The following is an 18684-nucleotide window of genomic DNA, read 5'->3' as shown; positions in this document are numbered from 1 at the left end:
TGTTGTGCATTTTTTAAGATCTCCAAGCAAAATCCTAAGGAAACAGGTTACAAACTACTGCTGGCGTTTTGTATTTTGCAAATATTTAAAAATTAGACAAATATTCCAAATACTTGCCCTCCTTATTACCTTTGTTCTTGCAATTGTCTAGCAATCACTCACAACTTGCTCAGAGAGAAAAGTTAACTCTTGAGATTTGTATCAAAGGAAAATTGATTCGAATTTCGATTGGGTCAGTCTGAATCCCCCGTGCTCCACGCGATTTTCAATTCACTTTGCACCCATCGAATTCACGCGCTGTTATCCCCACTTTCTCGGCTATAAACAGACCCGGAATCACTCCGATCGAATCCGAATCCCCGCCAGATTGAGTGCGACTGTTTAAATCACACGGCGCACAGTGCAAGTGGAGCGCCACTTTACGAGTGGATTGAATCATCCGGGTCACATGGAGACGTGAAGGACTTATGGGCATCGCGAGTTCCTCCGGCGGCACAAAAGGAACCAGGACAGCACGGAGGAAAAATCCTTGATTCTGATTTACGTGTGAATGTAATAACTTTTGCATATCTTTCGGATTAAACGGAGATAGATAGAAAGATTCAAGTGTTTGCGGCTTTAAAATGCACAGAATGCAGTTTTATGTGTAATTTCTTTAAGTGTAGGATTTGGGACTGAAAGTGGGATTGGATTGGACTTGAACGCCCCACTTGGGTGCTGACACAGCTGTTAATATAAATTCTCGCTGTCTGTTGCGATTCGCTTTGGCAACGATTTATGAAAATTGAAGTCTTTGTTTTATTATCCCGGACACGGCAATGGCAACCAAATGGAGGCGGAGATGGATTCGGATTCCGATTCGGAGTTGGAGTTTTAGCTGGAGTTGGAGTAGGAATTTGAGTCGGAAGTGGAGTCGGAGGCACGTCCTCCTTTGTTGCCATTTGCTCAATATTTTATGCAAAGCAGCAGGGCAGCACCCACAACGCCCCACACTTTTGGCGGCATTGATTTACAGGCAAAAGGTAGCTGGCTATAGAATTACAGGTCACCCTCCCTACGAATAACCGACCTACTTTCCCACGATTTTAGAGTCGAGTCGATACGATACGAGTTGAGTTCATATTTGTGCGTTGTCGATTTTTGTGTGTAATGTCTTTCGTGTTGTTTATTTGTTTTTTTTTTTGTTTTTTTTTGCCTTTTGTTTGCCTTTTGTTGGCTTTGATTTGGCCCCCAGAAATTTCGCTCCATTCGAATTGCTGCCCATAATTCAATTTTAGTTTTAATTTCCGCTCTTGGGCGTAAATTGCATTTGCATACTAATGCATCACTGGGTGGGTATTTGAGTTTTGGGTATCTGAATACATGTGTGTGTGTGTGTGTGTGTGTGCGTTTGAGTTTGTGTGTGTGTGTTGCACAGCACGGACTCAAATTCAACAAATCAAATACGCAGGGTTAAATCCGCACATAGACCGCATTTCGATCCGATTCGGTGAGACGATGTCGTTGCTGCTGCTCCTTTTGGCCGTCGTCCTGCCGCAGCGGCAGCTCCTGCCCTTCGTATCCGGAGGGTCCTGCCGGGAGGCGCAGCTCTGCTGCAACGGCCGCGACTCGTCCTGCGTCGTCCAGAAGGCGCCCATCAACGCCATCATCGAGGACCTCAGCGACAAGCCCTGCTACTGCGACCACGCCTGCCTCAAGCTCGGCGATTGTTGCGACGACTTCAAGGATCATTGTGGAGGTAAGTGGTACTATATGTTGAATGTATTGAAGGGATTCGGTTGAGAACAACAAAGTATAGAGCAACTAATTCTAGGACAACAACTGTAGAACTCAAATCCTCAAAATAATTCCACAGCTCATGAAAACGAAAAGGTTATATTGTAGTATAGAAACTGTATAGATATATTATCTTCTATGATATGGGAATTCAGAGGCAACAATATTGCATCCTGAAAGTTGCACAACAGCAAACCAACTGTTTGTTAAATCCGTGTGGCTAATACTTAGTAACGAATTTGATTTGATGATTTATTTCCCATTATGTGCAAAGTTTTTATTGATTGGACAATGTTTATCTCGCCCACTCTTTTGCATTTCGGCCCATTTTCCCGAAATAAAGTTGCAATTGAAGGGCTGAAAACCAATTTCGCAAATTGCAAAACCAATAAACTCGCTCGTAGATCTCGAATTGGATTGAACAGCGTAATTATGATGGTAATGATGGGCAAGTATTAAAATATGCAGCCAATCTCTCCTTTTTCTTTTTTAGATAGTTCATTATAAAAGTGTAGACTTAAGTGATGGCCAAACTAAATACACAATGTGATGGGGTCAGATTGTAGGCAAAATCCCCGACCGACTGCGGTGCTTGGGATGCACATATAGTGGGCATAGTGGGCATGTCCTGGCCGACAGACATACGCACCATCTAGGACTACTGTGGTCGTAAAAAGGCCAACTTAATGGCCATATCCCGGGCTAAGAGTCTGCATTCATGGCTCGTTGGGTCCACATGGCCTGCCTGCCTGCTCCTCTGCCCATGTATACAGATACAATTTGTTCTTTTGCCCTGCTTTTGGTTTCTTTCTATTTTTATTTTTATTTTTTTTGTTTCTGTTGGTCTTTTCTTTTTGGAAAGTACAATAGCTAAAGGGCTTTAATTTTATTACATACGGCAAATAAAGTCAACGAACATGCGGCGGCCTTTCCCAAATTAAATAAGACGCAGACACGAGAGAGAGATAGGCACTCGGTCTGAAGTTGGAATTTTTCGTGCCAGCTGCGGCTACAAGTTGAAAGATGCCAAAAAAAAAAGAACAAAAAACTCCTAGCCAAACAAAAAATGAAAGTCCCCAGCAAAAGTGCGACTCTGGCGGTCGGAGAGGGAATCTCCAATTCAAAATCCGGAGCTGGTTCCGCCGCAGAAGGCGCCACCGAAAGTTTACTTAATTTTGCATTAAATTTGACTTCACTACTGCTCCTCCGATCCCCCGTTTCCCATTCTCCAATTAGGAGTCGTCAAGGCCGAAAACAAAAGTCCATCCATCTGGCAGCCGGAAACTGCCATAAACACGGATCCGTTAAGAATGCAGCTGCAATGGCAATGATTTGATTTGTCCGTAGGATGGTGATGGTTGCTAGGATAACTTTGAGAAAGGATACCACCTCGACATCCTTCCCAGAAACATGCGACTGACTCGCGAGAAACTCCAGACAACTCACACAAGTGCCAGAAGCTAAATAAGTTGCATTCTCACGGATACGCGGTGGAAAGTTGATAAATAATATATTATAATAAAATATATAAATAACAAGCTACAAAGTGCTATATGTTATATGAACTAAAGCGAAAAGTGAAAAATCATATCTTACAAATTTAATAACCTGCTTAAAACAATTAATTGCAATTAACTTAGACAACATGCCTAAGGCTCTAGCATGTGAATTTAAGCAAGTGTTTAGCAATTTAAGTGGGGCTTATTCAATAAACCCTTAATCGGATATAATAGGTTTTTGAATAAGTTCTCTTTAAGTCTCGCCCCCCGGAATTCCTTCCAGACAGCCTCTTTGTTTTTATTTTATGGCCTCATGGTCTGCCCGGCTCAAGGATTAAAGTTGAATGTCTATAACTACCAATTAAGTTGGTAAACATATAGTATAATAAACATGTGAAGCGCAGACAGGCAGACATACGGAAAAAGTAAGGCGAATGCGTATGATGCTATAAATGTCAAGTTAAAGAGGAGCGGGGTCGTAAAGATCCCGAGCAAAGGGTCATGGGACTCGAAGCCCGTCCTCCGGATTCACAGATCCTGATAATGGTCCATGGATGAGCATCCAGCCGCTGGCTGGCAGTTACATATGCTCCACTCCGCCGGCGGCTCAATCAATCAAAGTCGTCTTTGTGTGTGGGAATAAATGAATGTAACTATGGCAGATAACATTCGCGTTGCGTCTATTGATTCCAAATCGTCCTCGAATATGTACGTACATATATATCCCTCAATCGGCCATTAATTCAGCAATGTGGGAGTGGTGGTACTGGTGCTATTGGTGGTGGCGTTCAACAAATGGTCAACAAAACTGTCGACCAGCCATTCATTAGGGCCTGGCAAGCAGGGCCAACCCATCAAACTCCCATAATTCACGCTAATTAGTTCGACGAAAGGCAACAGGCGAAGTGCTGGTGTCCTGTGTCGAGGATATCCTGCACTTCTATGTCCTATGTTAGTTTTTTCCCCATTCCCATTCGCAGCCCTTGGTTTTTTATTTTCGCCTTTCACGCGTAATTGATGACAACCATTTGAATGTGTCTGTCCGTCTGCTTTTCCGTCTCGGCCTCCGTTTGTGCGACCTTTTGACGGCAGTTGACCGCATAAAAAAGTTGTAAAAACTAACAAGAGCATTTGAGTTTCAACGAATTTCAACAGTTTTGGGCAGTTGGAGCGTACGTGGCATATGGGAATTTAATTGGTATATTTAGAAAACCGAAAAAGGCAAAGCATTAATTATAAAATGTCATTAGCAGAACCTTAGCTACAGATAATAAAATTAATTTGATTTTGAATAAAAATATGGTAAAAACTATTTATAATAAATATTAAAATAAAGCACTGACAAGGCTTTTTGCACTTTCAGCACTTGATTTTATTATAATTATTTATGAAAGCAAATCAAATAGCGCGAATCGAGAGACCACCAAGGATATTTTCATTATCCTTGCAAGCAAGTGGGTGCTCAATCTTCGTTTTTCGTATTTCGGTTTTAGGTTTTCAGATTGTTATTAAGTAGGATTAGGGATCACCATCGCTTGAGCGATGACAGTGATCAAAACTTTCGACAAACCCATCGGCTGAAACAAAATTGACAGCCAGCTGGGCGTAATGGATGGAATGAATGGCTTTCAAAATCGGGATTTAAGTATTAATTATAATCAAACTGCCACCACTCGTGACGACGTGCAAACAATGGGAGGGTCTATGCTGGGTCGATTTGGCATAGATTTTCAAGGATGGAGGAATGGCAGGGATGGCGCTTGTGCGCGGCTTAGTGTTAATATTGTAATTATGTATAATTGAAATGTTCGCAAAATGCCATACATACGCGACTAGCGATAAGCGGATGGCCCTGAACTAAATATAATACTTGGCCAAGTCCTTTTTGGGCCACGACAAACTTTGAGCAGCTTATTAATTTCATTTAGCGTCGATTAATCGCACTCGATACCCATCAATTTATGTGGCATGTCAGTCAGGCCGAAGTGCCTCGTTCTGGGTTAATTGCCATTATAGAGATTATACACATTCATACATTATAGACTCGTTTTCGCATGTTATTGTCGTAGTTAACAAACGCTTTGACATCCAGCTTACATAAATTTCGAATCTCATGGGAAGTGGGTGTTTTTATTTGGGGGGAAAGTTTTGTCTGAAGTTTAAACATGCTGAGCAAATTAATTTCGTTATCTCTGTGACATTTTTTTTACTTACGCAGGACTTTAGCAAAACTTGCTTGTCACTAAATTAAGAAGTTGTGAAATGCTTTAAAACACTATGCTAAATTAGTTTTTGTTGAATAGAGCATAAGCGTTTACTGCCTGAGTTTGGTGTACAATGTTTATAACTTGAATCTTAAGCTACATTTCATAACAGTGCATACGCAATTAACTTCAACTTCCATTTATTCTATTTATCGTTGAGTCACCTGCAGAGTGGCCCCAATTTTCCGGGGGGACCTTGGATCAGGATTCAATTCTGCGATATCCGATCATCTTAGCCAGCTCCCATAACTAATAAGCTGAAACTATTGCGACGGTAATAGAGCGGTGATGGAGCACTCTTGACCTGGTGAATGGAGTCCTGGCCTCTGGGACTTATACCCAATACTACCAACTACACAGCGATGACTGGCCTCTTTTTAATGTTTTTTTTTTCTTTCTTTTCTTTTATATTTTGTTCACCTGGGCCGCCGGGTCGCTTACTCACCTTTTGCGTCTGTGTCAATGTTGATTTTTTGCAACTTGCGCTGCCATCGTTGGCAACGACAGCCAAAGTCAAACCCAATTTAACAAAAAATCAACGTGAATGTAAATTGAAACTCGGGCTGACTGCTTCGCATTCGAGGGCGGGGGCGCAGGGACACGGGTACAGCAGGACACTGGGACATCGGGACACCGGGACGCCAGGACACGACACTTAAGCCGGCGAACTGCATCACTTTTGGTCCGATCCCTGGTCCTTGGCCGCCCTGGCGACCCCTTCACGCACATCCCTTCGCCGCTGAGTGAGTGTGCGTTAAAAAGCAATTTCTTGGCTCGTGTGAGAGGATGATGATGGTGCTGCTGCTGGTGGTGGTGGTGGTGGTGGAGCCTGGCGCATTATTGCCACCACCCATCGACATGCACACCCACATCCGCATCCGCATCCACATCCATTTCCACATCCACATCCAGTGGCACTTGCAGCAACCTTTCTCCTTTTTTGGCATAATAAATGATGTCAGATTAATTAAATCGGCGACAGTCGCTGACTGCAAAGGAAGATGCATGTTTGTTTGATGGGATTGCCGGGCAGAGCTGGCGCATCCTCTGCCCCCAGTATCCACATCCTTGTCCTCTGTGCCGCTTATTCAAAAGTGTCTCAATTGCACTTGAAGTCGGATATGAGCGCGACTCTGATTAAAAGCAAATTTTATATGGATTTAATTAAAGCGAACAGTGAAAAGCGAAAAGGTTATCCGGCACACACGATCTAAGCGGCTGTGGGCGGAGTAGACCATTCCGATAAGCCATGTTCCCCGGCCACTTGGCCCCAAAAGGTATGCTATGCTTTTTTTTGCTAGTTTTAGTTGGGTAAATCCGCACTTTATTATTGGTAAATACAAATATGATAGGTATTTATGAGGTTATTTCCAAAATACTTAGCTAAAACATATGATTAATTGTTTATCTTTACATTACAAACTATTTATCATCTGCAATTGGAAAAGAAGCAGGGTATCAATAAATCGAAACGACCTCTACAGCCCGTTTCACATTGTTTGGCTCGGCAGACGCTTAATTGGGAATTTTCCTTAGCAAATGCTTTGACTAATGAGTTTTTGAGCAAGTGGGCAAGACAAAGGAAATGGGAATGGGAAAGGGCATGGGCAGAGAGTGAGAGTGAAACAGAGAGATGGAGAGAAAAAGAAAAGCAATGACAATGGTAAGCAGGGATTGAGCTGGCCAAAAAGAAAAGCGGAGCAGTGTTTCCCGCCCTTTTGGAAATAAAAGTTGGCCGGTAAATGCACAAACACACACACACACACACGTGTACAAAGCGAAGGCACACATACATAGGTAAGCACACGAACGACCTTGACTAGGCACACACATAGACACACACGGACACAAATCTGTGGATGTTGTTGTCCTTTTTGGAGCCAACTTGCTCTACTCTGTTGCCCCACATATTGTTGTTGGCGCAGTTGTACTTGTAATTAGTCCATGTTACATTTGAAAGGATATTAATTATTTTGATGGCGTGCCAGTTCTAGGTTTTCCCACCGCTCCTCCTCCCTTTTCGACATCTGGTCCCCACTTGCAGCATCCCCATTAAGTGACCCACTTCCGGGAAAAATCCACACTCTGCCCCCCTCTGGGGACCATGTAGTTTTGAGCATTATTTTCATTAGTTTCGTTATTCTGGCTTCCCGCTTCTTACTTATTTCTTTATTCGGTTATTTCGGCTCCATTTCCGTTTCCGTTTTGGCCCAGCCTCGCGTTGGCACGCGGCCAGGATGCCCGGGAGCAGGTCCTCGAGAGCACGTTATCCTGCCACGGAACTGGGACAAAGTTAATTAGGCAAAGCACATGTGCCCGCCAAATCACTGACCAATACTGAATTGACTAAAGTATTGGGGAAAGAGTTTGCAGAGCATTCAATACGAAAGCCATTAACTCGGTCTTTAAAGTATAGATATTTTTTTTGTAAATAACCCCTTTTTATTTTTCGATGGACTTTTATGGCAAAGTTAGCTTGCGTGTGCGTACTACTTTCAATTAGCGAACAAAGTATTTATTGTGTATTCTTTCGGGAAACTCGTTGCGCCAAGCAATCAGGCAGCCAGCCACTCTGGCTAATGGTCTTTTTATGTTCCAGATCCTGCGTCCTGCGTCCTGCGTCGTGTGCCCTGCTCCTGATTGCGCTCCCTGAATCCCGATTCTGTGCCACATGCGACTATTACTTATTTGCATCGCACTTGTCATAACATGCACAACCTACAAAATTAAAAATCCACACCGCAATGGCGAACGCAAACAGAGCGGGATGAGTATGAATGTATGAGTGCATGAGTCCATGAGTCCATGAGTGTATGAGTGTATGAGTGGATGGCTTTGAGTGTATGAGTGCGAGAGTGCGGTTGAGTGGCGGGGCGAGATAACGATGATAACGACGAGTGCCAGCAAAAACACACGAATAATTGTTACTCAATCGCAATTGGGCAAACACTATGGCGCCTGCCAGCGGAAATGCCACGTTTCATTTGCACATCCCGAACAATTGGGCAAACATTCGCTATTCGATTCGAATCGATTCGAATCAAATGGATTCGATTCGTTTCCATGCGGCTCGGAATCGATTCGAGCCAGCAGTTCGACTGGGACGCAGGTGAAAGTAAACGCACTCAGAAAGTTATTAATTATAAGCAAGTGCTCTGCGGTCTGCGAAATAGTAGTGCTATTATGAAAAACATTGCTCATGTGCAAATAAGTCATTTTCGTTGATTGAAACTTAAAATGCATAAATGCTGGTGAATAATTAATATGGACTTTCATGGATCTTTCATTAAAAAGTCCTGCAACTTAATAAGGACTTTGTCGAGATGGTTATTTCGTTCAACGCATATTTCCCTTAAAATATTTAAACGTGGCTCTAAAGTTTTACCGCTTGCTCCTTTGGTTTTCTGGCTCTCTACTTTAGATTTCAATGCTTTTTTCGATCCAAGACCACATTCCTCCTGCCATCGGACTAGATAACTATTCAAAGTTCTTTTCGCCATCACATTTCCCAACTGCCCCATTCTAATGAGGTGCAAGTGGCATTTGGTTCGCACTTCTTAGCCTTGGCAGCCCATCAGGCTCTGTCATCGCCACGTTTGAGTGCACAGTGCTCCGTCTCGTTCTGACTCCGGTGTAGCCGTCTCTTTCCCGACAGCCTAGTTCCGTCTCTTTCGAGGGGCGCCGTGTCTTTGCCCTTTTGCACTGATTCCTGTTGTTCGAGAGCAACGATGCGTGGTTGCCGTGATAAAAATAACCGAAAAGTGTCGCCCCAGACACCGGAGTGCGAAAAGAAATGGATGCATCCTGCAGGATGCAGGGCATTCAGTTGGTGGAATCTCGAGTCCTGATTGGGAGTGTTGCAGCCAAACAACTGTGCAGATCTCATTAGGCGAAACACTCGTATTTGGCGACGCAATCGTCTGGATGAATAATTGAAGTGCCTATTCCACCCACATTCACGTTCACATTCACACTCGCATCCACAACATTCACATCCTCCATGCCGATGGATAGCAATAAAGTTGCCGACTCGACGAAGTCGCATTAATCATTCGCATGTGTGGCACACTTTCTGCGGCAAGCGGGACAAACAAACTCACACACTCACACACACACACACACACACTCCAGCCGGCAAATTGGGATGCGGCATTAAATTAATTGAAAACATGCTCGGATTATGTTTGCCCAACCTGCGAACAGCAACTCGGCTCATCCAATGATGGATAGAGAGATGCGAATGATGGGGAGCTGGGGCATCGGGACTCGAGATTCGAGAAACCAGGAGGCGAAATAAATGATGGCTGTCTGTGGGAAAGTGGCAAGGTGGCATCTCAAGACAAGCACAAGTACCAGGACGAGATCAAACGAGTCATCGTTGCCAACTGCCAATTCAAAGTTCATAAGGTTATCCACGTTTGACTTGACCTTTCCTCAAAAGTCAGCCCCTTCTTCTACGCACCGTACTCATATATCTGCAGGATATAAAACAAAATCAGATATAGTTCCAAAGAGCTAAAAATATATTTATTATTTCATGGCTTTTATAGTACCTATACTAATTTTAAACTACCACCATATTCCAAGAGGATTTGCTCATGTGACACTCTTGCTGCAAAGTTTTCAATTCGTGAAAAGTTGCCATGCTCTTAACATAACTTTATCCTGCTCCTTAATGCGCGGCAAAGAGAACGAAAGGATAACCAGCGAGCATGACTCGTTAATGGGGAAAATGCTATAAATAAGCAATTTTCCCAGGCTGCCAAAGGGAAAAGGTCAACTCGGGTAAGTCTTAGCTTATTAATCGGCTGGAGCATCTAAACCGATATCGAGCTAATTCAGCAAAGTGACTGCCCAAAGTGAAAGGTTTACAATTAGAGCGAGTCCAGCGAGAATGGAGTGTCCCCAAAGACCTTTTGCCCATGAATCGAACCAAATTGTTGGTAGCCGGGAATCATGAGAGCCGATCTGGCCATCTGCCCCGATTCTCGCACTTTTAATGGCCAATCCCGCCGATGAGTTGTGGAAAATCACGGAGACCACTCCGCTCCACGGGTCACCGTCGAAGGTTGAATGGGGAATATTGAAATGAGGCGTTGCTGTTGGGCGAAAAAAAAATATGCCCAGTCAGCCATCTGATGCTCGGTTGTCCCGATGGCCAACTGGCCAGCAAATTTTCACCAGCTGCGTGACGTGGCTGGCCAAGATGACCCAACTCCCCCCTCCCCCCACATCCACCGAAGACATGGACATCTTTTGCATCCGTTCGCATCCCTTTGCTCCGGCTGCCCAGCATTTTCCATATATTAAAAACATCAAAATGCAAAATAACGTTCAGCGAGGAGACACAAAAAGTGGGGCCAGAAAACGAGCCAAGCTACCGATAAACAAGTGGAAGCAAGGAGTCCTGGCCAAGGACAACCAGATTACCCTACAAATATTCAAGATTTACAACTTATAACTTGGATGCAACAAAATGATGGGAAGTCTGAGCATTAAATGCCAAATAATTGTATGAATTGAATTAGCATTGTTGCTAATGAATACGGTTAGATATATTCCTTACCTACATCGAGATATATATCTGAGAAAAGTTGAAGTTCCCGAAAGTGCAAACTAACTTGCCCTGCCTTTGAAGCATACTCAATGCCACATCCCTTTGACCACAAAAAGTTGCTTTGTGCTGACCGAAAAATCGAGGAAATGGGTGCGGCAAAATAAAAAGAGTGACCTTTAGGACGAGCCTTTATATCATACGCATATCCAATTAGCATAACATAATTCCGGCTTTAGGAGCTTCGAAGTCCAACCGCATGGCACAACCGATGGACATCGCGGTGGCCATGGGAGGGTGTGCGTGTGTGAGCGAATGGCTTCCTACATATTTATTGTATGTTTACATAGCAACAAAAAGGAATAAACACCCCGATATTCTCGTATATAGATACAACACATACATATACATATGGGGAAATACACACACGCTACCAATACTTTTCGACCATCCTTTTCCGCAGTGCCATTCTTGCATCTGCAACGGCATTTTTATGCAAAACAACTGTTTGCTGTCAGCAGCACAGCGGGCGTCGTCAGCAGTTGAAAAAAAAGGGGGTTTCCACGGGGGTCTTTCCAGGGGGGCGGCATTCCAAAGGGGTGTGGGTGGCTTCGGGCCAACAACTGAATTGGCCAACGCCGACAACAATGCCAACTTTTGCCCAGATTCACACTCTTTAATGTGGCCAATTTAAAGAGCGTGCATTCTTTTGGCAAAAATATTGGGAAATTCATTAGGAAACATTCTTGTTATTCATAATTTCTCAACCATAATGATCCGAACGTTACAAAATTCCACATCTACACAATTGAAGTGTTACATTTTTTGGCAATACAATCGAATACTTTGATTTTAACCAAGAGAATCAAACCATTTTCTATACAAAACTGCCCAATTTGCAATATTTTGCAATTATTTGCAATTTTTATATAGAAAAAAAAATTGTTGCATAGGCAGTTACACCTCCAAATATTTATACCTTTTGAATAATTGCTAGAATCAGACATTAATGTTTCCTTTTGATAATTCGCCCATGCGAAGGCGCCTTTTATTGGGCCAAAACTGGCTTTCAACTGTCATTTACATGCACAATCGAAGGATTTGCAAATATTTCATTTCATTTCATCATTTTGGCTATTTTCGAATGCCGCAACCAGGGGGAAATTCTACGAAAAGCGGGCGGAAAATTGGGGCAGGGGATCAAAGAGTCGGGGAAAATTGTGCGAGTAAAATACGAGCTGGGGCCAGTTGCACATGTAACATGATTGTAATTAATTTCCCAATGTTGCCTTTTAACATTAATTTGGCTTATTTGTTTGTGGGGCCTGGTCTAGCAGTGCCACGCCCCTCCCTCCCCCACGCCCCAAAAACACCCCTCTTTCCACGCCCCTGATTATCAGTGCGTTTGTGCAGTTTGCCGTTCGTCAAATGCAAATATTATCGCATGTCGCATGAATGGACATTTGCATAATGTGCAATGCTTAGTTTAGTCAACATTCGAATGAAGTTATACGGATTATCATTATTGTGTATTATTGTTTGCATTTGGAATCCCCTGCCATCCCCTGTCGTCCATTCCCCGCCACTTTGTGCACTCTTCACCTGCAGTTCATTTGGGGGTTTTGGCCAGCAAATATCTCATTAAATACTACAGTTTGGCCGTCGGAAGTATCAGGTATACGGACTTGTAGCAATTACTCTGGCATGTCCTGCCCAAACGCCGAAAGGTCCTTCGAAAATAAATATCTGTTCAGAAACAATGAGATGCACTTGCCATCACCTCATGTATGTTAGTCAACAAGTCCTTGTTATGTAACAATAAGAATATTATATGTATATACCTATTGGTCACACAATGTTGCTATAGACAAATTAATTCAAAACTGCCTCTGCAAATTTAATAGAGCGTTACAAGGTGTCCTTCATCATTGGATAGTAAATATGTGCCACAGGGCACAAGAGAGTGAATGTTTTGTAAGTTAATGAGCAAAACGAACTATCCCTACCACTAATTTTTTGATTTTTTAAATTTCAATAATTTTTGCCACCAGGTTTGAACACTGGTGAATGTTATTGCGAGATTAATTAGGTATGGCATTCCATTGTTGGTGCATTGTGTTAATTGTGGTAGACAAAATACCAAATATTTTAAAGCAAAAATTAGGATTTAGGCTTTTGGGATATATGCTAAGTAGTCGTCCAGGTTACCATTAGCATTTCCTATTGATAAATTAAACTGAGCATTAATGAGCCTTAGGCATAATGCCTCCTTTCACAGGGCAAACCATATTGAAAGGAAACTAATCCATTTCCAGTGAATAGTTGGGAAATTGTCGATCCGGTCTGCTCGTCGGCGCCTTTTGGCCTCTCCAATGCGTTTAAGCCATCGTAATTGGCTGAAATGTAAGCCAACGCAGACGGGCCATTAAGAGCGGAAGTAGGGAAGTGGGGGCTGCACATTAAAGAGCTTATGCTAACAATTAAATTATTTTAAGCGCTGCCAAAGCAAAGTACACACAAAGCGCATAAAAACATAAAAACACACACAAAATACAAAAACACGAACACTCACACACAAACACACACACACAGTTGCTGTGCAGAAATGTTTCCACTGTGCTCGTTTCAAATAATGCGCATACGCAGCGTTGTACGTTGTACATTGCTGGTAAAAACGCGGCCAACGTCAAAGGCAAATGGCTCAAGTGGTGGGCGTTTGACAAGAGCGGGCGTGGCAGCGGGCGGCGGGGGTCTTAGCCATTGGGTTCATGGCCAAAGCAAATGTTGTCCCAACCCTCACATGTGTGTGTTTTTGTGAGTCTAATCAATTTGCTTGGCTTGGAGTTTTCTCCCACATTTCTTTTTGTGTGCTCGTCTCAGAAAAGTATGCTACAGCTTGCGACACACAACACTGGCACTCTAAGTGTTTAGGCACCCGGGTGTTTAACGGGAAACCCAGGAAACCCTTAGGCATGCAGATTTTGACTGGGTGTTTGAGTGGTGAGTGGCACCCGCACTCCAAAACATTGAGTGTGAGTCGGAGTGGCAAAAAATGCCACCCTTGCAGTTCTCTGACACACACAGCAACAAACAACAACACACACACACACAGAGGCGAAACGAAGAACACCTTTTGACATTTATCGCGACCTCCCGCCCTGCGAATCACACGGTCTTAAGCTGATTTTCAACGTTAATGATAAAAGTTTTAGCGCTTTAAACTCGGTTTGTGCGGGGTTTTTTTTGGAGGGAGGGATGAAAAGCGTGGAAATCCAAGAGCAATCTTCATCTTCATTGTCACAAGCACTCGGTGATACGCAGAGAAAGCTCGCATTTTGTTCCCAATTAATTGTTTACCCTTGTCAGTCAGTCGTCACTTGTCCTCGTCGTCCCTTCTCGACTTTTCCGCACATTCAGCCACCATCCAAAACCCACGTCACGAGTGGGAAAATCGTATTTGTTTCGATGGCTCTCGCATTTTGTTTTCATTCGGTCTTGTAATGGTCATAAATGACTCTTGGCCCCGACTCTGTTCCGTCTCGTATCGGAAAATCCAGAGCCACAAGGCCATCCATCACCAGATCAGAATTGAGACATCGGCTTATGGTGGAGAGATTTGCTGAAAGTCCCTGGCATGGGGAATGCGTTTTGAGATAGATGACTGCAAAGTCAGCCATGGGATTGGGCAAATTTAAAGAGTGTCATGATATTGGAATGACCTGTAATCACAGTTGTGTTCGTAAGCCGAAGGCTTATGTTGCATAAAAATTAAAACAGATGCCAGTTGGCAAAAACATGACTCCCGTGCCTTATCCATACTTAGCTGCATCTTAACCCATTTGTTTTTGGAACGCTGCCCGCTTATGAAATCCACTTCTGAGTCCTACCAGGTTCCGGTTCCAATTTCAATTAGTGCCCGCATGGGCGATGTCCAAAGTACCAAGTCTGAAAGCTGATAGTCGAAAGTCCAAAATCTGCTGAATGGCAACCAGACGGCCACAAAGCTGCCAGCAATTGCGATAAACATCTGCACACATCCTGGGGCATTCCAGCAGCATCTTAGTATCTGTATCTGTATCTGTATCTGAATGAGTCTGTGCATCTGTATCTGTATCGCAACATTTGTATCTGTGGTTGTGCAGCACTCTTCATTTGATTCCGTTTTGGTTTCGCTTTTGCGGTCTGTGGCCAAAACTTTCTTTTGCTTTTTAATTTTTTCTCTTCACCCTTTATTTTTATTTTTCTTTTATTTTTACAAGAATTTACGGTTTGGCAAAGGGCGCCATGGCGAACATGTGTAAATTTGACAGTTAAATAAACGCCAGAGTGTGTGTGTCTGCTATAAATTTGCGGTGGAAAGATTAAGCTGTTTGATCGCAAAATCAACAGCCACATAAAACGGATTAAAAATAAAATGCACTTTTTTATAGCGCAACCGACAAACATCTCTATAATTTGTACACACATACATACGCATGGCGTGCTGTCTGTGTATTGGTCATGTGCCAGGATATCGGACAGGAATCGCACTCTGATTGCTTTCTGTGGTGTCCATTTAATGTTCCTTTCCGTCCGGAAAAGGGATGTGCGAAAATGTCTGTGGAGTGGGTCGGAAAAGCAGCTGCCGATTGCCGGACAGTGTGTCAAGCCGATAAGATATAGAAAGGGTCCGTCCGATCCGGGTCCGTCTGTCATTATCGTGCAGCAAAACGAGTGGCAGCCACAACTCACCGACTCCCAGCGCCCTCAGCTCGATTCCAATTGAAATTCAGTTCGAAATACTGACAATTTGTGGTTTAAAATACCCAAATGGCACCCTGCTGCTATTTGCGGCAGATACGAGCGGCATAATCACTAGCTATTAACACCATTTATTGGCATGGGATACATCATATAATTAAAGGCAGTCTCGCCGATGGATGAAAAGTCAAGGGACCGACTTTTGACCAAATTCAACGACTTTAAAGGGGTTTTCCTCATAATTCCGCTTAAAGTTGTTCCACGCCTAACATATGAACTTTTCTGTGCTGCTAATAAGCATAGCTAACTATCCCTATCACTGTTTTTATGATTCCCAAAAATAAAAATTTTAACAAATTTTCGCATTTTTGATAAGGGGTACCATCATCAAAATTTGCAAAAAATGGCAAAAAATTTTAATTTTAAATTTCGAATACAGGTCGATAGGGAATTTTATTACGAACTAAACGAGGTATGACATTCCACTTTTGGACAACTATTTTTATTGCTATTGAGAAAATACTGATTATTTTTTAGCTAATAAAACAATAGCTAATAAAATAATAATATTGCCAAAATTCGAATTTTTACAAACGGGGTTTTCTCCATAACTTGGCTTAAAAAGGTGGCACAGCTAAAATAAAGACTGTTTTGTGCTGCTAATAAACATAGCTAACTATCCCTATCACTGTTTTTATGATTCCCAAAAATAAAAATTTCAACAAATTTTCGCATTTTGATAAGGGGTACCATCAAAATTTTGATTTTCAACATCAAAATTTGCGATAATTGGTCAAAAATAAAAATTTTAAGGTGAGAATACAGTTCGATTGGGAATTTTGTTACGAATTCAACGATGTATGACATTCTATATTTGAATAATTATTTTGGTTGCTATGAAAAAAAACACTAATTTAAAACACGTAATTGGTAATCGCATTTTTCTTATAACATTTCCCGATCTTCTGGTATTTGAATGAATGTTTTGGTCAAGAGGAAATCGAAACAATTATGGAAATAACTCGATTTTAGTTAACATAAAATGCTCGAGGGACAGAGCCGAAAGAATGCCAAATCGTTTATGATCCAAAAAATAAGCACTGCAATCTGATTCCCCGGAAAAACTTACCTCTCGCCAGTTAATCCGTCTTAGTTGAGCAACTGGGAGATTGCAAAGCCAAACAGTCGGACGGAAAGTTGAATGCATAAATCATGATACGCTCAACTCAACCGATTCCTCCCCTTACCCCACGGATGTTATCATCTGCGTTGCTGTTATCATTATATACAAATTTACATAATTTGTGTTTATATTTTTGCCATCTGCACTGGCAGTTTTTCCTCTTTTTCCGGACGAAACCGAAACGAAACGCAAAGCGGGAAGGCATTTGATAAACATAATCAAAGTGCTCGAGAAAATAACAAGGAAAAATTTGATGCGAAAGTAAGGAACTGCTTCGGTTGCCTCCGTTTTCCCATTTTCCCCATTTCAGCAAAAGTTTTTCGCCGAATTAAAAACAAAAACAAAACAAACAAAGATGAGACACAGAAAGTTGCTGTAGTCAAAGTTGGGAGACATAAAACAAAGCCGGTGCTGCAAAAATATGTTTACTATTGCCACACCCCTCGAGCTGCGCAAAAACTGCAACCAGATAGCCCCCAAAAAGGGTAACAAAAAAAAAACGAAGAAAATCCAAGAAAAACCTTAAAAAAAAATAAAAAAAAGCCGAGAAAATGGGGGGAATTATGGAAAAGTTTTAGACATAGCTTTGTCAATTTGATTGCATTTCAGCGGGTTGTTTGCGAGTGGTTTCTGGCTTGTGGGCTGGCATGCAAATTAAAGATGCACTAAAATGTCTATGGCTAATGAAAAGTGCTTTTATATGTGGCCGGAAAATTCCGTCCAAAGCCTGATTAAGGGTGAATCCTGGGCTAGCAGATTGGTTGCTAAATGGAGTTAGCAGATTGAATTGCCAGGCAACGCCAGTTCTTACATTCTATTCTAAAAATCCCCCGCCTGCACTGCGCAAAACCTTTTTCATTTTATTCAATAAGACTCTTACGTTCGTTAAAAAATTAATATATTCAAATGCTCAAGTTCAAATGAAATGAGAAAACTGCATGCCATTGATTGAATTGTACGAGCAAAGAGCATTAGCAAAATAATATTTGAAATAATTACTTTCATATTTCATTTGCTAAAAATCACTTTGAAATTCTTAAACGAATTTTGGTCAAATAATTATCGCATACAACATAATCGTTGGTTTTCACTGCACTGTCTGCATTTTTGATTACAATTTCTATGCACTTAGCACATGGCTAAATCTGTTCATTTTAAATCCTTTCCATGATTGCACTCTCGACTTAAGCTTTGTCTTCCATTCCTCGTGGCAAGCCGAATTCAAACCGTAAGTGAAAATTATGAATTTATCAAAAGCTGAGCACACGATTTTCAGCCAAAAAGGCAAGGGGAAATCTGAGTCGGATGTGCAGTAATGCTGTACTACTTTATGGAATAGTACGTATGTATTTATGTTCGCATGTTGAAAGGGACACAGATACAAATCGTAATCCAAAGGCAACGAAAAATCCGCATAATAAAGTGGATCCGCATGTATCCGCCAGTGGAATCTGTTGCCAGGATATCCAGCTCCTCCTAAGCCTGGGTTTGTCACTGCCGGAATGTACCACGAGCATGTGGGGATAAGTTGGCGGAGCAGCAGGAGCGGCGGAAGCTGTGCAAGCTGCTGGGACGAGGGACGTGGCAAACCTCATGAATATTATTACGCATACGCCCCGTGCGCCCTGTTACGTATGCGTTGGTTTTTGCAGCGAATTGAATGCGGAT

The 18684-nt window shown here is 42.4% G+C and overlaps 1 protein-coding gene across 1 annotated transcript in view; it reads left to right on the top strand.

Annotated features, from left to right (window-relative positions):
• The window catches only part of LOC6725637, a 74802-nt gene that overhangs the window by 720 nt on the left and 55398 nt on the right, over window positions 1–18684 (top strand). Inside the window, exon 2 of the mRNA XM_039296605.2 lies at window positions 1451–1738. Within this exon, the coding sequence (XP_039152539.1) occupies window positions 1498–1738 (241 nt within the window). The 5' untranslated portion in view covers window positions 1451–1497. The remainder of the gene's footprint in view (window positions 1–1450; window positions 1739–18684) is intronic.

Source organism: Drosophila simulans, chromosome X, assembly GCF_016746395.2.
Source record: "Drosophila simulans strain w501 chromosome X, Prin_Dsim_3.1, whole genome shotgun sequence".
Classification (NCBI taxonomy): Eukaryota; Metazoa; Arthropoda; class Insecta; order Diptera; family Drosophilidae; genus Drosophila; species Drosophila simulans.
This window is presented reverse-complemented; position numbering and strand designations above follow the sequence as displayed.